Source organism: Larimichthys crocea, chromosome XXI (assembly GCF_000972845.2).
Source record: "Larimichthys crocea isolate SSNF chromosome XXI, L_crocea_2.0, whole genome shotgun sequence".
Classification (NCBI taxonomy): Eukaryota; Metazoa; Chordata; class Actinopteri; family Sciaenidae; genus Larimichthys; species Larimichthys crocea.
This window is the reverse complement of record NC_040031.1, coordinates 11717245-11742176: the sequence shown is the minus strand read 5'-3', so window position 1 is coordinate 11742176 and position 24932 is coordinate 11717245. Positions and strand designations below refer to the sequence as shown.

Sequence of the window (24932 nt, the reverse complement as noted above, 5' to 3'; positions counted from 1 at the left end):
GTCCTTTATTCGTCCTTTCCTTCACGTCATCGTTCAAATATGCTACAACATTAAGGCCAAAAAAACTCCAGGGAGGTTGTGTATTGTTGGAAGAAATGGGCCTTTGAAGCAGTGGGCTTTTTCTTTTCAGGATAACGAGCTGTTGGATAAAGGAACAATCCCCATGTAGTCATAACCAAAGTATTGGACAAATTAAAGTTTGACCTGTTGTTGGCACCAAAGGGAAAGTCAGGGGACCACCAAAGCTTTTACTATTTTTGGGGGTATATGAATATGGTTGTTTTTATGGCAATCTATCCAATAGTTGCAGAGTTTTATTTCACTCAATGTAATCCACATTTTAGTTGAAGAAGTCATGATCACAGTCAGTAGGGTTTGTCCTCTGGGGACCATGAATTTCATTACCAAATTTCACAGCAATCTGAACAACATTTGTTGAGATATTATAGTCTGGAGCAAGGTGGTGGTCTGACATATAATGCTATCTATAGAGCAATGCCACCAGCCATGTTATCCCATATTAATCCCAAAGCTAAATTCACTAAAACACATTGTTTAAAAAAAAAAACTCTTGTTGAATCAGAATTAACCGCAATGGTGCTGTGTATCCTATAACCCTTCCCCCCCCACCCAGCAAGCAAACACTCAGGTGAACAACATCTCCCACATCTGCTGTAAATCAAAACCACCGGTGACATCATCCTGTTTCTAAATATCCCAAAGAATGAGCTCATTGGTTGGATCTGAGGAATGTACACATCAACTTAACTCATTCCTCTTTCCAAAACTTTACTGGAAGTGGAGAACAACAGGGAGAGTGGTGTGAGTCATGTCAGAGAGGCCTCTTGCTTTTTTCAAGAATTTCAGCCTTGACAGTAAAAGTCATTGCGCAAGACCTTTCGCTTTCACAAATCAGTCCAGGCATTTGTTTTGCAGACTTAGAATTGCTAAATGTAAAAATGTGTTTACTTGTAAAGTGTAAAGTATGATCCAGAATCCAGAGTCACTTGCTCTGCCAAGAGCAATTAACGTGCTGGAATTGAACAGAAGAGTCTTCTAAGTAGTGCTCACATTCAGATGGTTACAATCAAACAAACAAAACTCTGCAGAGAAACCATAAAATGTGAACTCTGCAGTATTGGAGTACATCTATTGTTCACTTTGTCTGGTGGTCTGAATTTGGAGCTTGGCTTGAATCTGTTACATTCCATACCATATGTGGAGGCCTCACTCTGCTCAAGGTTGCTGTGTCAAGCCCTTTGTTTGTTCAGACTGTCTCTCTGTGAGTGTCCATACGCATTTTTGGGCGTGAACAAATACGCTGAGTTGCCAGAGGTATATGTACAGTAGCTTCTTTTGTGAAGCTTACTATGTTTAGTTTTTGTTACAACTCCATGGTCATTTACTTTACTTATCTTTAATGCACAATATTTGACATTACTTAGCCACGTGGTTAATTCTTATTTGCAGTTCCTTGGAAAGAAAAATAAGGTACAAAAAAAGAAAAAGGTTGGACAGCATTAAAAATGAATTCAGAAAGATTTATTGTGTGGCTGTTGCATTGTGTAGCAAGCTGTCTACCTAATAAAGTGTCAGTTTAGTTCAATTGTATGTACATGTATGTGAAGACTCATGCAACTGAGGATGCTTGTGTTCACTTTATTCTACTGGGCTTTTATCTTAGCCGGTGATGAATCACAGATGTGGTCATTCAGATGTGGCAACTAGCAAATGGCAACATCAATTTTCCTGCTTGGCATATCAAACGCTTTTAAAAAAGTATCAACATGAACACACATTCACTCAAAGATCTTTCCTTCCTTCTTCTTCTTTTGTAGTTGGCGTGCAACTCTCCTAAATCTTTGTAATGCTGTGTTTCCTGTCCACTAGGAAGTCCTATGAATTTGAGGATCTGCTCCAGTCGTCTTCAGAAAGCTGCAGGGTGGACTGGTACGCTCAGTCCAGGCTGGGCCTAACACGCACTTTATCAGAAGAGAATGTCTACGAGGACATAATAGGTAAACTATACATATCACACCTTTATTTTCAACTTTATCAGAAAGTTGGTGGTTCCATGCATCTCCATTCTAGTATCCTTTGGTAAAATAGTGAACCTTTGCTTGTGTGAGTGAATATGACATGACTAGAAAGGCTTTACATTAGCATCCATCCACCAAGTGGAACCTTCCATAGACTATCAAAATTCAAGTTTGTGACATGTAGTTTCATCTTATAAACTTTGCAGGCTTGCATTGATATTGATGTACAGTATGCTGTTGTGTTATTTCTATATTTCATAAACCCTTCATACACTACACGACCTTTTAGTTTCATTTCTCATCAGTGTGAGTCACAGAGTTCAGTCACAGAGGTGATCAAGAGGCCACGCTGACTTTACTCTGTGTTTTTTTTTCCGGCTCCAGTTTAATTTAGAGCCATGCTGCTTTACTTTTATTAAAAAATGTTACGTAGAAACCTGACCTACGTTCTTACCTTATTGTCTGCAGTGTTATGCCAAACCCACCTAGAGCCTGTTTAATTTCGTACAGCGTACAATAGTGGCGTTGTGTGAGGTCGCACTGTAGCTGAGGCTGGCTACTGCGATTGTCAGTGCAGCGGGGGGCATGTGGATGGCTTAGAGCCATGGCACATTACTGGCAATCGCTTCAATGTGTGTTTGGTTTTTCCTTCCAGAGACTGGTGCGTAATGAGCGCTGCTCGCTTGCAACAATCAAATTAAGTTTAATTATATTTGAGTGATGCCACAGCTTATTTTGGATTCTTTGACGGTTTCCTCCTCCCATACAGTAGTATTGTTCTTTGAAAGACTTTGTCCGCCAAACACTCCGCAGTGTCCCATGGGTAGAGTAACTCAGACTCACTATGGCTGTCGACTTAAAAAAGCAGCTCAGGGAGGCAGAGATGTAGATAGTGTGGACAGCTGTGGTATCCTCGTAGTCTTGTCATCAACCTCCACACGCAAACCAGCTCTCATCAACAGACTTTAAACACGCCGTCCATCCATGCCCGATAGTGTTTTTAGATTGAGAGGAAAGTAACTGTCAGCACTACACGTACTCAGACGCACGCTTTGATGACGGACGCAAACTCACACGAGCACAGCTGACAGTGCACACAAACAAACCGCAGAGACTAGTATGACGTTCTCATCAGACCGCAATGTGAAAAACAGTACGCTGATCCCTTGTTTACCTCAGAGGCAAGAAGGAGAAGGAAACTGAACGTCTCCCTTTATCCTCCGACTCCTACGGGTCACATCTGGTGGATGGATTGATGGAGCAGAGGAGAGATTCAGACAGACAGAGACAAACAGAGAAAGACGCACAGGTTTTGGAAAATGAAACTTCCTCACTACTTATCTGTAGGGGAGGACTGGTGTCTAGAGTTACATTTAGCATTAACTGTGCAAGAATCTTATCGCAGTGAAATATGAGCTGGGTAAGCACATTTGCTGCCTCTGGTAGCTCCCTGCACATCTGGAGCAGAAACTGTCTGGCAAAACAAACATGACTGATATGGAAAGAATACTTTATCTGCTCTTTGGAAAGCTTGCACAAGGCTGTTGTTGAATTCAGGTGACGCTGATGTCTTTTTTTAAATGTACATTTTTTTCTTCTAAAGATCCTCCATCCAAGGAGAACCCCTATGAAGACATAGAGCTGGAGAGAAGTTGTTTGGGAAGCAAATGTGTATCACCTGCCTCCTCATCTCCTGTCCCTGACACGCCAACTAAGGTATCTAATCGTTGATACATCACTATAAAAACAAAGTGGATTTAATGGAAGCACTTCTATCCTTAAATCAGCTTCGAATGTATCTGTCTTTCTCCATCTCTCCCCTAGCTCTCCTCCAAGCCGGGCTTCTTCAGACAAAATTCAGAACGGCGAAGCTTCAAGCTCCTGGAACTACGCAAGACCGGCCGGGACACTGGCATCTCATCTCCCTCCCGTATCAGCCCCCCTTCGACACCCAGCAGCCCAGACGACACCCCCTGCCTCTCTGGAGACCCGTACAATCGCAGGCGGAGGAAAATCCCCAAGGTATTGAAGTCTGAGAGGCCTCTGACGAAGCTTGTGATGCGGCGTCTGTGATTTATTTTCGAGTGTACCGCTCAGGGAGGTTTGGACTCGGAGCTGGTCCACTCATGCTGTTGTTTGGTGATGAGTAAGGCAGGAGGGAATGTTCTGATGGATATTTCCTGTGAGAAGTGTGTCTAGATGAAGGCCTCCCAGAAGCTGTGTTGAAATGATCTTAGGTAGGAGCCTGGAAGATTCTGTTTATTGGTTTAAGGAGTTAAAGATGGACATGTCCCTCTACTTTACCTCCTGCAGATGGTGCTGAAAATCAATGGCATCTTCGAGGCAAGGAGAGGGAAGAAACGCATGAAGAGGGTGTCTCAGTCTACGGAGACCAGCTCAGGAAGAGGTGAGGATACAAAGAACTCAATGTATGCACCATCATGGAGGCTGTGTTTTTGTTTGTGTTTTGTTTGTCTGCCGTTTCAAACACTTGTTAACTGATTTCAATAAAAGTAGGTGGAAAGTTATGCTATGGGCCAAGGAACAAGTGATTAGTTTCTGGTGTGAAAACAGATCCAGGTGCAGATCCTGGTGTGGATCCAGTAATTCTTTCAAAAGCTCCTTTAACATATTCACAATTCTGCATACTTTATAAAATCATTCATTATAATCATCACTGAATTCAAACTTTATCATCAGGCTACCTTACCCATGACTTTACAGGTCTGTCTCCGTACATAACACTTCATCATATGTATTCACTTAGTTTTATGGGCAAGGTTACATTCTGGGGTAAGTTGAGACTGACCCGTATTTTAGGAGGACCGGGCAGTGTGTGGTGTCGCAGGAATGAAAGCAATGAGGGCGAATACCATGTGCTCTGAGTTTCCTGTGATTGTTATTTGCAGTCTCCTCACGCTCTGTTTTTCTTTTTCACTCCTTCCTTCTCTTTAATTTAGTGACGGATGAGAACAGCGAGTCGGAAAGTGACACGGAGGAGAAACTAAAAGGTGAGAACAGAAGATGAGTACGCACACAGACAGTAGCCGCATGCTGAATGGGATGCTGGGGATGAAATCGTTTTGTATCTCTGTAATTTCATCCTTTACAAATAAGCACGACGTGTACAAAGATTCAGATCAGAGGTATTTTTTGTTCTCCTCTATAGCTGACATCAAAAATACACACACATGTAACTGCAGTCTGATATGAGGGCCCTCACAGTGACTCTCATATGTGCATACATGACATGCATGTATTTGCATGAAATGTGTTTCTCTCTCCCTCAGCTCATAGCCAGAGGCTGGTTTCAGTCCAGTCCATGCTGAGACAGACGGGGCGGTACCGGACCTTGGAGAGGGATCTGATGGAGTTGCAGGAGAGGAAACTCTTTGAGTATTTCATAGTCGTTGCTCTCCACAAGACCAAAGCTGGAGTGCCATACCTGCCAGAAGTCACACAGCAGTTTCCTCTCAAGGTGAAATGTTACTAAAGCACTTGATTTAAAAAAAACAACAACAAAAAAACACTGGATTTTAAAAAGAAAAAAAGATTATTAAGATTATTTTAGCTTTCCTGCCTGACTAATTCAACCTATAATTTATGAGCAGCAACAGAAGGTTTTTAGCAATAAAAAATAAATAAAAATGCTTCATGCAAAGATGCAAAAATGTTTAATTAACAACAAAAACCAAGAAGCAGCCAGTGGTCACATTTACTGTACAGCAATGTGCCTTGTTTGGGTAAAACTCACGTTAACAATGTCAAGACGTACCAGGATCTATTATCTTATTGAGGCCTCTGGCCATTGTCAACACTTCCTTAAAATTCAGTTTCGACCCTGACACTTTAAGTGGTCCTGTATTTATTTCTTCTAGCGTGCAGATGTTTCTGGTTTACATTTGTCTTAAAGCAATCTTATCTGAAATCTTTTGTAGTGCTTAATATATTCACATTTATATTCTCCCTCTTTTTTTTTTTTTTCTTTCTTCCAGCTTGAGAGGAGCTTCAAGTTCATGCGGGAGGCCGAGGACCAGCTGAAGGTCATCCCTCAGTTCTGCTTCCCTGACGCCAAAGACTGGGCCCCTGTCGACAACTTCCCCAGGTCAGTCCGAAACCCCGACTGCTGCCGCAGCACTTAACATGTACGGAAATTGAAACAAAACGGGGACGGGAATTTCCCAGCAGAGTGGTAATAGCTCAGCTGTTTTACTTGCTAATAACTACTTGTTAGAGAAGAAGCTGGCAGCCCTGAATAGAAATGACCTTGAGGCTTGTAAAGATGACTGTTCTTTACGTGACAAATGATTACAGGGAGAGGTGGTGAATTTAGCACCTTACACCTGCTTTGTTATTACACAATGACTTCTCTTTGCTGTTTACGATATTACCCAATACCTCCTCTCAACGCCTGCACTGTTCTGAGAAATGATGACGCGTGTCCTCATTGTAATGGCTAATAATTACCTGGAGGCAAATGTTTCGGGGCGGGGGGGCTGCAAACACACACCTGCATTCATCTGGCTGACAATCACTGTTAAGAAGGTCCTCATCGGTCAATGAATGCCTGTCAGGTAGAGCTTAGGAGGTTTTGTGTGGATATTTGCAGAGTAAGCTTGTCCCGAGGGTCTTTCTTTCTCAAGTACAAAGTCATACCTTTGTTTACCAAAGCACATAGTCCAGTCCAGAATGAGACTTTTCCGTGTGATTTGAGCTTTAAGTATTTAATATGATATAAATATGTATGTCTTGTTTGTCCCCAGTGAGACGTTCTCATTTGTCCTGACTGGTGAGGATGGAAGCAGGCGGTTTGGTTACTGTCGGCGATTGCTGGTATGCTCTTGCCCCTTGTCATTAGCTTCTCCTAATTTGATTTTAACATACAGTAGATGATCCTTCATTAGAAAATTCACCCTTTTACCCTTTTCTCTTATTGTCTTAACACGTAAGTTGTCATTGTGTCAGTTTTTTGTTAACATATTTCTTGAATTTAGATGATTATATTTCCTGAATGTACCTCCAGAGTTGCTGAGAAACAAAGGCTTTGCTTTGCTCCACTGATCTAATCCTGTGGTCGTACTTGGGTGAGCAGTCTTGTGACACTGACATTGTTTTTTGAAGCTGTCTTTTTCTTGCTTGCTGTTCACAGCCGAGTGGTAAAGGCCGAAGGCTACCCGAGGTGTACTGCATCGTCAGCCGCCTGGGCTGCTTCGACCTCTTCTCCAAGGTAGATACAGTGAGACTAAACGCAAATGCACAAAGATCATACGAATGCATGCGTTTTATCGAAATAAATCACATCACACATACTTGCACTTGTGTTACGCAAAAACACATACATGCAACCCCACCACCTCCCCCCCACTAAATAAGTACAGAACAGTATCACCCTCGGTGCCCACAGAGCCCCACCCACCGTGCGTCCGGTTTGCTTTCCCACAGAGTCAAGGCTTCAGTGCAGAGACACATGTGAACTGCAGCTGATGTGGTTACTGCTGTGGAAAAGGTTCCTTTAGATTTATATGCATGTCAAACTGTGTACTTAAATATCTATGCAGTGTACATATGCCATTGTTAAAATTAGATTTATAAGGCTACAGATATAGAGTAAATACAGTATGTCTGCTGTTATATATGAATACTTTTTTCTTCTGTATCAGACTAGCTACGCAACAGTTTAATACTATACAGATGTGTCTATGTGTGCAAAAGGGTACACATGATGGATTCAGGCTGTTAGCCATTTGCTGCATTGACTTTCAACAATGTTTGGCTGTCTGCACTGCATCATGGCAAGATTAAATATGTTTATGACGATTATAGCCAGTGCTATTGATAAAATATGTTTCCCAAAAGATTCTCATTGCATATTCTCAGTTACATTGAGTAACCTCACACTCACGCTTGATTCATTTGTAATGGCACCTGAATCCAATGCCATGTTAGCTGTTAGTTCGCAGAAAGAAGGGGATTGGAATCTCAACGTGACCCCCTGCCATGTTATAAACGATATGGCAAAATATCTTCTGCTGGTTGATAAAGTTGAATCACACACAGTACATATCATTGTACGGTCCAACCCTAAGATAGAAAGATTTAAATGACACAAAAGGTTGAATTTGTTACGTTTTTCTTAATTCTAGGATTATGTTAAAGATGGGCTTAAAAGATCTTCTGTATGTAGATATTTATGATTGCCGGTATACCATCTCTGTGTTTTCCAGATCCTGGATGAAGTGGAAAAGAGGAGGGCCATCTCCCCTGCTCTGGTGCAGCCTTTTATGAGAGGCATAATGGAAGCTCCCTTCCCTGCTCCAGGAAGGACCATCACTGTCAAAAACTTCCTGCCTGGCTCCGGGACAGAGGTGAGATGAAGTAGTGTCACTTCAACCAGTCGTTTTTTAAATTTTTTTTTATCCCATTCTATGAGGAAAAATACATGCGTGTTTAAAAAAGTATATAAATAATCACATTTGTGTGTGCTGCATATATGTGTGTCTCTCTTTCCTATAGGTGATAGAGCTGTGTAGGCCATCGGATTCTCGTCTGGAACATGTGGACTTTGAATGTCTCTTCTCCTCCTTGAGTCTACGTCTGCTTCTCCGAGTGTTTGCCTCTCTACTTCTGGAGCGCAGGGTCATCTTCACTGCTGACAAACTCAGGTTGGTCACAGCAACATATATATGATATATAAAGCACAGTCATCAGTCTTGTTTCCAGACCCAAAGATCACACATTCAGTCCTTGCCAGAAGCATCAGCGGTGGCGGACAGAGTCATTTTGGTATTTTAAGGAATCTATTTGATTCATCTGTTGCTATCAGATTATTGATGGCATATACATAGGTATAGGGACTATATCCACGTATTTTTTAGTTGGCATTGTGTATATCCACTTCTAAATCCCCTTTGCTGAGTAAGGGATAAGGAACACTTTAAAATTCTTAAGTTGTCTATACTTGGCAAGTATTTATTGCAAAATCTGTGGCTGATTTCATAATGATCCTTACTCCTCAAAGTACAAATACCTAAGGCCTACTACTACTACTACTATTTTTGAATAAGCACGAGTAGTCATACATATCACTGTAGGAAGGCTTATGACGCTGAATAACCAAGAGTAAAGCTTTTGAAGAATATGACACAGACAAACAGTCTGAGGAAAAGAAGATCTTGACCGAGTGTGAGAGGAAGGAATGCTGTTGTGTTATACAATCGCCTAGGGAACAATCACTTCTCTGGAAAACTGTCATGCATGCCAGATAGAAGGAGTTAGGCTTGAGAGCATGACTCCAGAGCTAACACGTGTGCACAATAACGTCATCGCACCCACACAGTTCACTTCAAACCTTTAAATGTTGTGGTACACCTTGTTCAACATGTGGGCTCTGCAGGATCAGTAAGTGTATCCTTATTTTAAGAAAGAAAAAACTTGTATTAGTGTGTGTATCTTCCCTTTTTGCACATGCACTGCTGTTTAAAAACAAGCATAAGAAGCATTTTTCACCAGAGCTCTTAAGCAGATCGTGTGTCTTTGCACACTCTCTACCGTAGAGTGGAAACTTGGCCTCCTCAATTAATTTTTTAATGAATTAACTGTGAGCAGATGCACACCCGGGAGAGATTAAGTTCACAGCGTGGGGTGAGTGTGTTTGCTGCTGCTGTATAGTTTTTATAAGTGTTACATCACTCTCCCCGAAGAGATGCTTTTTAACATTCCTCTCAGCGTTTGTTGGAGCAACACGAACAAACTTTTAACATTATGTTCCAGATTAAGAAATGGCTAACAGTAGAAGTTTTTTTTTTTTCATTAAGGAGTTGATTGGCACCACCTTGTGGTAGAAACTGGACTTGTATTTTAGACTGTTAAAAGAAAACCAGCTTTTTGGGATATACTTTGCATATTGAAGATTGTTGTGGCATATTTATTCATGTATTTATTTAAAATGTATTGATTGATGTATGGATTACACACACAAACACAGCCATTCACCTTCCCCAAGAGCTTCAGAGGGTATCAGAGAAAGATGTCAGAGAAAAGTGAAGCTTTGAAATAGAGAAAAATGTGTCTGCGTTTTCTGCTGGGGTGTGAGAGCACCTGATGCTCGAATTGTCCTACTATAGTGTATCCTAGCCATCCTAATAGAGTATGTAGTGTATTGTGTAAACCACTTTAAACTGAACAACGCTGCCAGAATTAAACACAAAGCTCTGACGCTAGCCTATAAAACCATCTCAGGATCTGCCCCTGCCTATCTCAGTGTCTTACTAAAGGCTCACGTCCCAACCAGGGCGTTACGCTCCGCTCATACAAACTGTCTAGTTGTACCCTCGCCTCTCGCAAAGCGAGGTCACTCTAAACTCTTCTCTGTGGTCGTCCCCAAATGGTGGAATGACCTACCAACAGCTACTAGAACAGCAACATCCCTTTCGACCTTTAAAAAACTTGTAAAAACCTTTCTGTTTCGAGAATGCTTCCCTGCCTAACAAAACTAACAAAACTAACAACTATTCTGTGCTCCTTTACACCTTTCTCAGCTTATGTCCTCCACTGTAAGTCGTTTGGATAAAAGTGTCTGCTAAATGCAATGTAATATAATATAATATGTAATATAAAGAGCACATCTGCAAGTTGAGATGATCCTGAACAGTACGTACCTCCACAAGTTTTTGTCCGGCTGGAGCCTCAGCAGTAGAGGTTTAAAAACTGGTGATTGTTGCAGGTGTTTTTGAAGATGGAAGGAAATCATAATCCAGAAATGCTTTCTAAACTGATTCTGATTCAGTCAGAGTTGCTGGTGTACATGAGAGGCGAGCAAAAATACATAAAGAGAGAATGAAGTGCAGTGGAGTGGGCTTCTATAATGCACCTGGAAAATTACATTTACATTTTTTGGAGATATTAAGTATAACTTTCCATTTTTTTTGTCCACAAACTCTGATTCAATGAGAGCTACCGTGTCCTGTAAATGTCTAACCCATTGGTGAATGCACAGCAAGTCATGGGTAGATGTAAAAATGCAGTTTTTATCTTGTTATCTTTTTATGTGCATTGACCCTTTTCTTCCTCTCCGTCCACAGCACATTGTCTCAGTGTTGTCATGCAGTGGTAGCTCTACTCTACCCCTTCACCTGGCAGCATACATACATTCCTGTGCTTCCACCCTCCATGCTGGATATCGTCTGCACCCCTACCCCCTTCATAGTCGGCCTCCTCTCCAGCTCCCTGCCTCGACTCAAAGAGTTGCCCATAGAAGAGGTGGGATGAGTTTGTGATGTACTTAGTGTGATACCCTTGACTCGAGGCCTTTCCTTTCCTCCATTGAACAATAGCTGCAGGAAATGACATCACTCTCCCTCTGCTCTTCCCTCAGGTCCTGGTGGTCGACCTTGGCAACAGCCGCTTCCTACGACAGGTAGTAACCAAAGAAGTCTATCGCCGCATGAAGTGACTCTAGCAGATGTTATGTAAATACAATATGTTAATTCACTGGAGTGTGTTTACTGTATTAACACGTGTGCTTTTCCTTCCACAGCTGGATGATGAGGACTCCATTCTCCCCCACAAGCTGCAGGCGGCTCTTGAGCATGTGCTGGACAAGAGAAGGGAGCTGGCCTGTGAGAAAGGAGATCTGCCCAATGGTGACTCAGCACATTTATTACGATATAATATCTGCTGGAAGTAACAAACACACTAAAGACAGTGCTGTAAAATGACAAAGACTAAGGAATAGTCCATGGTTCCTGCACTTTTCCAGGACACTTTCACTGACCTTCTCTTTAACTGTCTTAGAAATCTGCCTTAGGTTGCATTCAAGTGCTCTAAACTAACCAGAGATGGGAAGTACAAATACTTTGTTACTGTACTTAAGTAGAGTTTTCGGGGTATCTATACTTTACTTCACTATTTATTTTTTGACTTTTACTTCTTACATTTTAGCAAAAGTATCCGTACTTTCTACTCCCTACATTTTCAAATCAGGGTCGTTACTCTTGCGTTTAGATGGTGATTATTAATAAACAGTAAAATTTCAGCATCAGTATCAGTAAAACGCGCCATGCAGACAACGTGATTGATTGGATTATGCTTAGAAACGTATGTAAACACACACTGATAAGACAACCCTATTGGTGCATTTGTCTTCACGTGCACAAGACGATGAACATAAATAGCCTTAAATCGGGCGGGCAACTCATTGGAAGGAACTAAAATTGTTTGTGATAGTGGCACCAGGTCAACGATCAATCATACAGCAGAGTCGTCATCATTTTCCAAGACTTTTGTTGATGACTGATCAGCAAAATCAATAATGCACTCATATATAAAGTGCTTCTTGGCAAGAGCGATGAAAATCATACTCACGTCCCAAATATAATGTAGCTGTGCGCTATAATGCAACATCATATCGCTGCTGGTTGTGGTCACAAAGACAACAGACCTGAAAGTTTCACTCCACAGAGTTCAGTATAGCATTAATTTAATGCAGCAGTTACATGGTTTAGTTTTGAAGTCTTCTGAAGTTGCACTTTCAAAACAGAAATCAAAACAATGTCATTTAGTCGAAATAAAATATGTCGAAAATGTAATGTGATGTTATTTTACGGGGTGTATCTGGACTTTCCAGTATGCAGGGAGTTCATTTATCTACAATGAGTCATTGGTACTGATCATTGTTTTGCAGTTACTGAATTTATTAGTCATTCTTCTGTAAAGCTTGCACAGGGCAATGTATACGCTATGATTTAATCTTTTCTATCTTTTCTACTCCTCTTCCTCTTTGGTTTTCTTTCCCATACCTCCACCCAGACTCCAGCTCCCTCAGCACGGTGGTGTCAGAGGCCTTTGTGCGGTTCTTCGTGGAGATGGTTGGTCACTACTCCCTCTTCTTGGGTGGAGCAGAGCGGGAAGATGAGTCTGTCTCCTCCCCCACCTTGTCCAGCCCATCGTCCTCCTCCTCCTCGTCCTCCTCTTCCTCATCCTTTCAGCGCGAGGCCTTTCGCAAAGCGGTCACTTCCAAGAGCTTGAGAAGGTTTTTGGAGGTGTTCATGGAGACCCAGATGTTCGCCGGCTTCATCCAGGAGAGGGATCTACGTAGGCAGGGCCTCAGAGGTACTGAGCTTTGACCACCTACAATACAGAACACTGAATAAACTGGAAACCTTCACGCAAAAAAAGTTACACCAACTAATCAGAACATGAATTTTTCTAAGTTTTCATAGAACTGTGGATGTTCAAACTTCCATTATACCTACATACATATACAGAGACCTTTTGTTTAAATTAATTCTTAAAGAGCTCAGCAGGTAAATTAAAAAGTAAACTTAAAGGGGCCCTGTGGAGTAAACAAGCTAAAATTATGTTTACATTGAGTCTTACTCACCAAAACACATTGCATGTATCCTTGAGGTCTAACAAATGTGTTGAATGCATTTCCTTTCATTTCCCATTGCCTGACATTTGCACAGCAGATTTTTTAAAGTATTTTATATCCAGTAGTTTTATGTGCGTCTTTGTGCATGTGCCAGAAATAAACAAACAGCTGCATAGCACTAATGAAGATCTAAACCTCTGCAGGGTACCTTTTAATTTATTGATGAGGACCATGTGAAATGGTAAAAACTCAAACATGTAGTTATTTAAATAGGAGATCTCAATTTTAATGGAACCTTCCTGAATAAACAAGTTGAGGTTAAAGTTATATATGCTGCTCAGTTAATATAAAACTGTACTTTAAAACATGAAGTACTTGACGTCTTCTTTTATTTCTGTTTTATTTCCAGGTCTATTCGAGGTGAGAGCACAAGAATATCTGGACTCATTGCCCGGGAGTGAGCAACGTGGAGTCAACAAGTTCCTCAAGGGTCTAGGTGAGATTTACTGCAATCAATCAGTCAGTCAGTCAATCAATCAGTTAAGCAACTACAAAAACTGCTAGTTCAGTCAGAGACACAGATGATTTGACCTTTTTATACCTCAAATCCAACTATTGATGAGGATTGTGCAGAGTCCTCATTAATAAACACATATATGAACATACAGTATACATGAACATTGATCTTCAATGAATCTACAACACATAATGCCACATAAGGCTGGGTTGAGTTGCAGCTGTGAATAGGCCAGTTATTGTACAGCTGATGCCAATACACCTTTATTAATTCTTTTCACTTTTGTTCTTTTCTTCTTCTTTTTTTTTCAGGAAACAAGATGAAATTTCTTTCCAAGAAATGATCGTTGGATTCAGCATGTCATCTGTGAAATGACGGGAAAAAAAGCATGGAGAGGTGTGCTGTAAAATAAAGAAGAAAGAAGACGCGCTCCCCGAACATGCAGAACGTAGAGACGGAGACGTGTCTTTGAAGTGAACTGGACTCATAGTTTGTGAACGTGAGAGAAAGTTAGGGTTTAGCTCCCAGCTTCATTAACCAGTCATTCCATTAGTGTTGTGAAGGGTTTACTCAGCTTGGACCAAAACTCCCCTCCAACATGATAAAGCAATGTCTAGCAGTGTCTAGTTTCCCCAGGTTTTGATGTTTTACAGATTACAGTCAATTCCTGCAGTGTGTTACTGTATGTCACAGCACAGTGTAAATGTTTTTAGGAACAGTGTTTTTTTTTTTCCTTTTTACACTTTACCTATAAACCTGTAAAGAAAGAGCGTCACTGAAGGCCCCATTTTGTACAATACTTTCTATACATTCCAAGTATTTTCTATAGAAGCTTTTTATAAATACAATAGTACAACTTCTTCACCGACAGGAGGCTTTCAAGTTAATTTATATTCTTTTTTTTAGACAAACTTAATCTCTTCTCCTAAGAAATCTCCTGTAGTTTGTAATAGGCTTTATTTAACAGAGTCTAGTCCAGACTGTTTGTAGACCACTTTGGGTTGTTGGGTAAATGTACCACTGTTTTAAGTAAAATGAACGTTTATTGGAAAAGGAATGAGCACCAAAAGTAAAGAATCAATGTGAATACATCTTTGAGTAAAAAAAAAAGGTTTGGAAAGACGATGGATGTGTTATCTTAGGCCAATCAGTATCAGTGTGTTTCACTAAAAGCAACTAGGTTTGCCTTAAACTTGATTGAGAATACAATAAAACTTTATAAATAAAGCGATTTGAATTTTTTTGAATTAGACAATGACTCATTATTTTTTCATATAATGTTCATATATTCCTGTATTTTGTCAACGTTGTCTTAAAATAAGCCCATGTAACTCAAGACAAAGTTTCTCATGGTCCATGTTAGTTCACTGGAAAGGCTCTGCTGCAATACATGGAACAGAACCTTAATTAGTATAATTGAAAACACGACCCGACTACTTCATGTCAGAATGGGTTGCTGTGAAAAAGGTCTCCTCTTGAGTGTCCCCCTTTATTTTCCTGACTTGAGTCCCACCCAGCCCTAGGTGGCGCTGTCAATGTATCTTGTCTTCTCCTTTACAGTTTTTTTCTCAATTGCTAAAACATTAAAAACCCATTGGCTTTGCAAGAGGAGTCAGAGATTTTGTAAATAGTTCTTGAAGATGTGGTTTCGTGTTTAATGTTTTCAGAAAATGGAGCAAGGTTTCAGAAATTGTGTTTTAGCAAATTGAGAAATTGTTGCCACTTGTGTTTCCCAGTATGGATGACATGTGCATTAGAGTTTAGAGTTTTGCTGAAAAGTCTAAGTGAGATCTGCAAATTGTGTTTCAACAGTTCAGGCAACTGAGAACTTTGTTCAGCCAATGGATTTTTAGTGTTTTAGCAATTGAGAAAAACTGTAAACCTGTTCTGTGTCATACCCACAGCATCCACTGGAGGACTCTGTTACCCAGTTCATGTTATCCTGCATGTGTTTCCTGCAAAGAGTCCAAAGTTCAGAGTCACATCTTAGACAATATCTCTGCTTTTGACTTCTTATGTACTTTAAGACTGGGATGGCAAAGAAACAAGTTTAAGGTGGTATTTCCATATGTCCACACCGAAATAAATCTTTATTTCATTTCAGTTTCATCTTTGACAAAAGTCAGCGACTTTAAAAAAAGATACATAAAGTTATTTAATTACATCCTATCATTTTAATATCATGTGGTGTGGAGGATAAACAAGTTAACATCTAAAAATCTGTAACATTAAATGTGTTACAGTCTGCTCTGACATATTTAATACCAGCGTTAAAGTGGATAAAATATGAACTCCACTTGCTTGTTCATAAGGACATATTGATTTATTTTTTAATAACAAGCAAAAAGGTCGATCCTATAACCAACATGTTACACATTCTTAGACTTAATTTAAGTTTTCATCTGGGCCAAAGTTGGACAAACTGAAAACAGAGGCTGAATAAACTGTATTCAAATTAAAACAAATCTGTAATGTCTGTATGACATTATATTCCATATGCATGCTGTTATAGTCATAATAAATGTGCTGTGGTGTGCTTGTTTGTCGCTCCTCCTGCAGGCAGTGACAGTTTCCTCAAGCTGCTCCAATATTTTTTTTTTTATTCTTGATGATATTTTCTTTAGACCCCCCCTCTCTTCTCTCTAACCACCCTTTCCTTTGCTTTCCTTTCCTTTTTGGAGCCCACCTCCTCCTCCTCCTCCTCCTCCTCCCCTCCGTCATTACGCGTTGACCGGTCAGACCTGCCTCCCTCCCCTCCCCTCCCCTCCTCCTTTCTCTCCCTTGGTCTTTTTCTCTGGCTTTTTCCAGGCTTCATGTCATACCACGGCTAATTCCTGAAATTCCTTGCCCTCCTCTTGCTTCAAACAAACTGCTTCAGGAAGGAGACGGAGGCAGCAGAAAACAAAAGAAAAAAAAAAGAAAAAGAAAAACCTGAGAGTCAGTCTTCATTTGAAATAATAATAATATTAATAATAATACAATATCACTCCACCTGCCTGCCTGCCAGACTACTAATAGAGTCTCACCAGGTAAGCTCCTACAAGTGTTTTATTTTTATTTTATCATGTGTTTTATAAAGTGTGTGCTCAGATTTGAAGTGCGTCTTGTGTCGGAGTGTAAACTTTCAGTTTGTGGAATATTGCGTTAGTCTGGATTTCGATGCGCTTTCGCTCTTGAGTCATTCTCACTCACTGTCGGACATAACATTCCTCAAATATCTCACATTTCTATACTCAGATTCCTGCATTTTTTCCCCCTTTAATTCCACCGCTGCTGTGTGTGTGTTTCTGTGTGTGTGAGACTTCCTGTGCTTCAGCCGGAACTTTTTTTTTTTTTTTTTTGACTTTTTTGTGGGAATAAACGTCACAGAGTTTGCTGTCAAACATTAGCGTCTGTCTGGGTAAAGTTTTACACCGGGAAACTTGAGATCATTCAAACAGTGTGTGTGTGTGTGTGTGTGTGTGTGTGTGTGTGTGTGTGTGTTTATTAACCTGCGGAGTTTAATTCAGAGCTCTCTCCACACACCAACAAGTGTGTGTGGATTGGAAGTGGCGGTGTGGACTGTCACTGTCGCCTTTGTGTTTCTTCAGTCTGTGAGTTTGAATGATCTTGTCTTGTCAGAGTAGAAAACGCGTAAATGTTTTGTGCTTACTCAAGTCGTGGGGAAAGTGTTCAGATCCTTCACTGAAGTCAAACTAGCAACACATACACCATCATCATCATGCATCAGCAAAAAAAAAATCTGACATGACATTCTGTATTTATGCTATATCACATGTGATGGTTAGTTTTTTTCATCAGTGTAGGTTTAAGCAGGATTTTGATGTTGCATCACATGATTTGATTTCAAAATCATAATCTGCAAAGTAACTATAACTATCAAATAAATGTTAAAACAGAGTACTGCAGCGGCAAAAATAAATAAATAATAATAATGGAGATAGTGCTAAGCACAGTACTTGAGTAGATGTACTTAGTTACTTTCCACCGCTGGATATCATTCAGTGTTTATAATGTTTGTTTCCGCTGTCCGTGTGACGGTCTCATTTTGTTCGGTTAATTATTAATGTCCAAAAAAAAAAAACTCCATCTCCTCTATGTGTCATCTACAGATATTAGTAGTAGAGTGTCAGTAATAGGCACAGCCACCTTGTGTTACATTCGCTGACAGGTTTTGTTTCCACAACTTTTCAGAGAGAAATATTACATCTCACTTCACTCCGTTTGTTTAACAGCCACGGTCAGAAGTCGCAGATTGTGATCTGACATCAGTTTATTAAATATGATGCATGGTTATTATTAAACTACACACAGAGTGGGGTAATTTTAATGCACAATGACTACTTTGACTTTAGCTGATAATAAGTCTGTCCTTTTCAGAGTCAGTATGCAGGATGTGCCAAAGTATTTTTACTTTGCATTACTGCTACTTTTACTTCAATAAAAGATCGGAATACTTCCTCCACCACTGGAAATGAGACAATATTTGAAACCTCACGACTGTAAGATCAGTGTTTAACTGTTGCTGTAGGTTTTCAGCCACAGCAGGATTTCTGTAAAATAAGTAACACTTCAGAAAGAAATTCATGGACTCCAGATGTGGTTAATCTGGAAAGACAGGTGTCTCGGAGAACAAAGGAACACAATGTAACGTACAGAGAACATACTAGAGACGATTTTCACTGTCATATAATGTGTAGATGATTTTCTCAGTGGATGGGTGAACTCATTTTGGTCTCCAAAACATCTTCAGCTTTACCAAATGGACTTCTGCAAATGATGAAAATCATATTGTGTGATAATCGTTTGTGTGTGTGTGATAGACTTTGTTGTATCCTCTCTGCACAGCCGCAGAGCTGAAAAGTCAGAGTGAATATTTTCAGGGTCCGAGGTGGCTAACACAGGGCTTTCCAGGGTTGTGTGTGTGCATGTGCATGTGTGTGTGTGTGTGTGTGTACATGTGTGTGTGCGTTATGATGTTCTGCAGGGCAGCTGAGAGGAGTGTGTTTTCCAGAGGGGCAACAGGTGGAATGGAGCAGGGTGACAGTGTGACAAGGAGGGAGGGGTAAAAAAACACACCTGTCAAAGCCTCCTCTGAAGTGCCTGACAGCCTGAGGAGTTTGGGTTTTTTCCAGGCCTTGGCCCCCTTTTTTTTTGTTTTCAAGGCTTTGGATTGACTAACGTCTCGGACAGATGAATTATTTTGAAATGTGAACTCTTAAGGTTGTGCCTGTTTGCACCGTAGTAGCATTTGTGTGCATGTATATGTGGGGGGGGTCGACGAGTGGGTGGATGTGACTGTGGCCTAGAGGTGGTGGATGTGTGTTTGTGTGGGTGAATGAGTGGAACGAATAAGAAGTGGTGGAGGTAAAAAAGAAAGTATGGAAGGATGTGTGAGCAAGCAGGGAAATGTGTTTCAACCTTGTTTGCGAGTCAGAGTGTGTTGAGTTGCCCTGAGACAGGTCCCCTGCGAGTGTGTGTTGAGTTTTTTCTCTCTCTCTCTCTCTCTCTCTCTCTCTCTCTCTCTCTCTCGCTGTGCTCATCCCACATAGCGATCATTCCTCCTCCGCTCGCACGAGAGAAACGGAATAATGCCTCAGATATGAGCCTTGTAGAACAAAGACTTTCTGCACCTCCCTCCCCTTCCCCTTCTCTTCTACCAACAGCACTCTGCACCCACAGCTCTGTGCCTTGTGTGTGTGTATGACTGTGTGTATGACTGTGTTGTCCATTGATTCAAGCCAGTCTGATGGATCTTTCTGTTGGATTATCTGGGGCTGATCTGATAGACTCTCTGTCCTCTCGGGATGCCATTAGATAAGGAGCTGGAGCTGTGGGATTTGTGTAATAGTTACAAATAAATACAAATCTCAGCTTGACATTACCGCCGTGTAAAGTTGAAATGGCAAACCTGTTTACACATCCTGCAGGAACGTAAGCATTCATTTGAAGCTGTTTTCCTTTTAAGCTCTGTTCTGATCACTACCGCTTCACTATGTGTGGGATATACTGGCACCTATCGGAGAAGTTGCAGATTGCAACCGAATGAATACCCTCCGCCTCTCGTGCTCTCCTTCCAAACTTGTAGGAAAAACTCATGTGAAAAGCAAAAGGCTGTAACTAGATCAGTGTTTGGACCTGCTCTTACTGTAGACATAGAAGGAAATACAACAATTCTTATTTTCTAGGTGATTATACACTCATGAAAACATAGTTAGGAATATTGTATTCCATTCCTGCAAAGAAAGAAGTCCTAAATCTTACACACTGGACCTTTGATTTGCTGATAAATATGATTATTTCCTCAATTTATTGATTAGTCATTTAGTTGTCATCATCAAAAAATGATTCACCCAAGTTTCAAGGTTTCATCTTCGAATTGTTTTTGTTTTGTCAGGCAAGAAATGTTCATATTTGAAAATCTGAAAACAGCATTTTTTTTTATTTTTTTTATTTCCGGTTGCGGCTCTAAGCTAAATACTAACTTTGTGCTGAGCTGTTAGTGCAGAGTGAGTTTTAGAGCTTTAAACCAAAACAATAAGCTAAAAGACACCAAAAACAAGAGCTGAGGCGAACTAAGACGAGTGATAATTCTCTGGGTTTGTTACTAGAAGCAACCATTTTTATAGTTATTGTGTACAACTCTTAATGCTTAGCACTCAGTCATAAGATTTATTACCGGTGACAGTTATTCTACTCATCACTGCAACTTAAATGAGAATGTTAATTGGACAATGCAACACATGCATTGGTTTCTATTTATTTATAAAGGCCCTGTTGTCCTATATTTAGTATGAATTTATACTCCCTATCATTGAAAAATAAGGGTATTACCTTACTGATTTTTTATTTTATTTTTGAGTTTTCAATATAGGTTGATATTGAAAAAGCTTTCATACCTACAGTCATATTGTAACCTGTATCAAATGTGTGTGTTCTACAGAACGTGTTCGTATGAACATGAATCTCTGCGCACCACATTGTGTGTGTATTGTACAGAGCTTGGAGACTCCCACTGGTGCAGCCCAGTGGGACTTGGTACCAAAATACATGCGCTCTCAGCAAAAAAGCCAACAAAACAAACCTGGTTGTCTCCGCCGGCTCTCACTGCGACTTTCCATCACATAGCTTGATCCTATCCGACTGCTTTATTTTTCAAAAATGTCTTTCCTGCCTTTACATTCCCGGCCTGATTAGTGGAGATTGTGACCAGTTGAGTACACACACAGGGTCTCACACACACACACACACACACACATGAATGCACGCTTAGACATACATATTAACTTGCAGTGCATGAGCGAGAACAGGTAGTGTAGTTTCCTGGAGGTTTTTTTTTAGGGCTGCAGACAAACCTGCACAAATAATGAAGCTTTAGTTCACCCTTAAATTTTGATGTTTTTCTAAAATATTGACGTGCTCTACCTTACACTCTGACCTTCGCACCTCTTCTTATTGATTACCGATAATGACTTGGAATTCAGACGCTGCTCTTGTCTTGAGTTTACAGTCACGCTGAGACTTTTGTGCTTTCAGCAACTACGATGTTCAAGATAGTTCAGCATGCCAACATTGACTAATTTGCTTAATCAGCGCTCTAAACAAAGCACTGAGGCTGATGGGGATATTATTAGTTTTGCAGGTCCAGAGTATTGGTGAAATATAAACCTGATAATGGTGCTAGATGAAGAGCCTGGGGATCACTGAAATACAATTTTCATCATAAGCGTGGGCCTGAATGTGTGTACCAGATTTCATGGAAAAGCATCCAACAGCAATATTTTTGTCTGGACAGTGGTGAACAGACTTTGCCATCCGTAGAACCGCGTCTGACTTGAACTACCAAAAAAAATCTGAAATACACTCTAATATACAGACTAATGAGTTCAGGTCTGGGTGCCCCGTGTAGCCTTAGCTACCTGCCCACTTGGCTGGCACAGCAGGGCAATGCAGGGCAAAGGTGAACAGAGGCTCAGCTACCTGCAGCTTCTCGTGGTGTTGGCCTCTGTTCTGGTGTGTGTCTGTGTGCAGATAGGCTTTATTGTTTGACCAGACCGGTACAGTCTCTCTCTCTCTCTCTCTCTATCTTTCTGTGTATGTGTGTGTTTAAGCATGGTTAGCACATGTGTGGTGTACATGTGTGAGGTCCCTCTTTGTTCTTTTTTCCTCATAATTTGATGTCATAAGTGTTTATTTCAGTGTGTGTGTGTGTGTGTGTGTGTGTGTGTGTGTATGCAGTCGTGTTAATGGGTAGGGGGGCAGTTGGAGGGTTACTTGGCCCCCTGACCTCAGCACCAGCTGGGGGATTATCCTGTTGAGCGGATCCAGAGGAGAGGGGCCTTGCTGGAGGTGGATGAGGGACTGTGCTGGAGGGGTGAGGGAGGGGTGGCTTAGGTTAATTAATTTATGGCCTCCATAAATCTCACATTGACCCACAGTGGCCCCGAGCTAAAGTTTCAGTTGATTTAGAGTCAGTCACAAAAACAATAGAAATGTCAATTTTTTTTTTTTTTGTGAATTATTTCATAAAGTTTTGTTTTGTTGTGAATTTTTTTTTTAACGAAGCCATTGGCTCACTGTCGAGTAGCTGATCGGCTCGTGATCAAGATTAGTGAAGATTATTGGATTGTACGCCAGAAAGACTAATTCAGAAAAGTTGTATTCAGATTCAGTTTAGCTGCACTTTCACTAAAGGTACGAATGTTTGTGTTGAAGCTGAGCGACACCATGAGTCAAGTCATGATTCAGGTTATTTGCTTTACTTCTCTAATTTGCTATTTGATATTCTGTGAGCTGTAAAAGCCATTAGTTACTAAAAACCTTCACAGCCTAACGAGAGAGGGATCTGTTAACTAGTTGATTATCAACAATTTCACACTCACTAAAGTGTGTCTGAACTCTACGTGACCCTAAAAGAAAAACCTCAACTGTCAACTGTTAATTTCATCTTTATTCTATTATTATTTTCATATTGTGCACCAGTTAATGGAGAGTTTTTCTACCGCTGCACCTAACCATTTTCAAAAAATTCATTTTTTAAAATTTTTTTGTCATAATATGAGACATATGTCTAAGAATACTGTAAAATGTCCATCACAGTCTCTCCAAGTCCAAGGCAAAGATTGAACACAAAAGCAGGAAATCTCAGAAAAGGTTGAAGGACATGATAAACAACTTTTTATGATTATATGACTAACAAATGTATTTAGGGTGGATTAGTTTATTGAAAGACATATGCTGTCCACTGATTATTATACTCTGTCAACTGTTAGGGAGTATTGAGGGTTTTATTTTAGATATTTATTTAAAATATACATGTTATACATTTCACTTTCAATTGAATTCCTTAAGATAGTTAAACTTAATACCATAAATACTTACTTACTCGTACTTAATGCTGTCATTATATACCTGTGTATGTCTGAAGTCTGTGTGGTGAGTGTTTGTCCAGTCTGCTCTCTTAAGTGTTGTTTGTGTGGGCATGAGTTTATTTTATCACTGTGTGCTTCTACGTCTTCATCTGTTTATCCACGTGTGTGTGTGTGTGTGTGTGTGTGTGTGTGTGTGTGTGTGTGTGTGTGTGTGTGTGTGTGTGTGTGTGTGTGTGTGTGTGTGTGAGAGAGAGACAGAGAGATAGAGATGGGGATAATGTCCGACCGGCCGGACGCTTTACAGGAAGTGCTGTGGAACATCAGGGGGCTCAGAGGAAGAGCGAGGGGGGAACCGGACTGGCTGGAGGGTCTTACTCACTTGCTACAACACACTGAGTCACTTTCCAGATATCCCCCCTACTCCTTCTAAATCATAACCTCACAATTTCTGTACCGCCTACACACGTAACGGACACACTCATGTTTGGGATTATATCTGACTCTGTAAAGGTCACTACTTTTTTTTTTAATGGGGCCTTTTAAAAGGACACTTTAGTGGACTGGCGGCAGGAAAACAGTCGACGACAAACACAAAGCTCTGTTTGTAGTGACTTGGGAGTCCTTACTGCCCGTTTATGCCGGTTTCCATTTTTTTTCCTCCACGTCCGCCGAGAGGAAGAGGCGGAGCCTGCGTCTGTCTCATCCACTCCACCCAAATGTATAAGCACATCCTAAACAAAGTGGTGTTTGGTGAAAACAGGATATGAATCTGTTGGTAGACATTTTGCAAGCTGCACATCCCCACATGTTGTCACCGGCTTGTGGATCTCACTTTTTTTTTCTGTCATAAAGACCCAGTGGAATGTTAAGTTAATCCTTTTAATTAGTCAGCTGGTTATTGTAACACCCCCCCACACAGAAGAGTGCACAAACACATTGATTAGAATCTCAGCTGAGGATCTCTAAGTTTAATAGCACGGTCATCTGTGGTACTGATGAAGAAACGGGCAACCTGAAAAGCCTCCTGGCCTTTAATATCCTGGCATGATCCTCCCTGGCATGTGTGTCTAAGTGTGTCTCAGGATGGTGATCCTACTTTAATGTGTCTCCTCATTTGTTGACTTTAGGCCCCTCATGCACCCCCCTCTGTCCTCCTCATGCTGTTGTCTCAGTATTAGGTGCCACTTGATTTTGTTTTCACTAACCTGATTAATGATCTGAGGTGCTCTTTCCAAGTCGGGATTAGCAGCTGTGGGGCTGATATGATCACGTACTGCAGTCCACCACGATGCTTCATATGACATGGCCTTAATGCAGCAGCTCACCAACTGATGTGGTGATGTTTCCTGGTCTCAGTGACTTTTATCTCACAAACTTTTTGCTGGTGAAAACTATGCAGTTTTTATTGAATGTGAAGGATTACACGGTCTGCAAAGGTTCGGCCCTCTGTGCATCATTGCAGGAACAAGTTCAACAGTATTGTGTGCAATCTGAAAAGTTGTTTTCTCTGTTTCTCTGCTTTGTGAGTGAATCTGAAAATTTTATGTCTAAATGAACCAACAACTGTTTTTTCTAAACTATTATTTTTTTTAATTGACTTTCGATAAAACAAAAAAAGCTAAAGATCTGTCAAA

At 40.7% G+C, this 24932-nt stretch overlaps 1 protein-coding gene across 1 annotated transcript in view; it reads left to right on the top strand.

Annotated features, from left to right (window-relative positions):
• The window catches only part of si:dkey-82f1.1 (DENN domain-containing protein 2A), a 35025-nt gene extending 19846 nt beyond the window's left edge, over positions 1-15179 (top strand). The window contains exons 4-20 of the mRNA XM_019265811.2: positions 1891-2018; positions 3643-3755; positions 3864-4061; positions 4353-4446; positions 5000-5050; positions 5330-5517; positions 6035-6144; positions 6803-6872; positions 7189-7266; positions 8264-8404; positions 8553-8701; positions 11120-11297; positions 11413-11454; positions 11575-11680; positions 12846-13148; positions 13820-13906; positions 14239-15179. Coding sequence (XP_019121356.2) covers positions 1891-2018; positions 3643-3755; positions 3864-4061; positions 4353-4446; positions 5000-5050; positions 5330-5517; positions 6035-6144; positions 6803-6872; positions 7189-7266; positions 8264-8404; positions 8553-8701; positions 11120-11297; positions 11413-11454; positions 11575-11680; positions 12846-13148; positions 13820-13906; positions 14239-14270 — 2068 coding nt within the window. The 3' untranslated portion in view covers positions 14271-15179. The remainder of the gene's footprint in view (positions 1-1890; positions 2019-3642; positions 3756-3863; positions 4062-4352; positions 4447-4999; positions 5051-5329; positions 5518-6034; positions 6145-6802; positions 6873-7188; positions 7267-8263; positions 8405-8552; positions 8702-11119; positions 11298-11412; positions 11455-11574; positions 11681-12845; positions 13149-13819; positions 13907-14238) is intronic.
• Positions 15180-24932: the final 9753 nt, after the last annotated feature.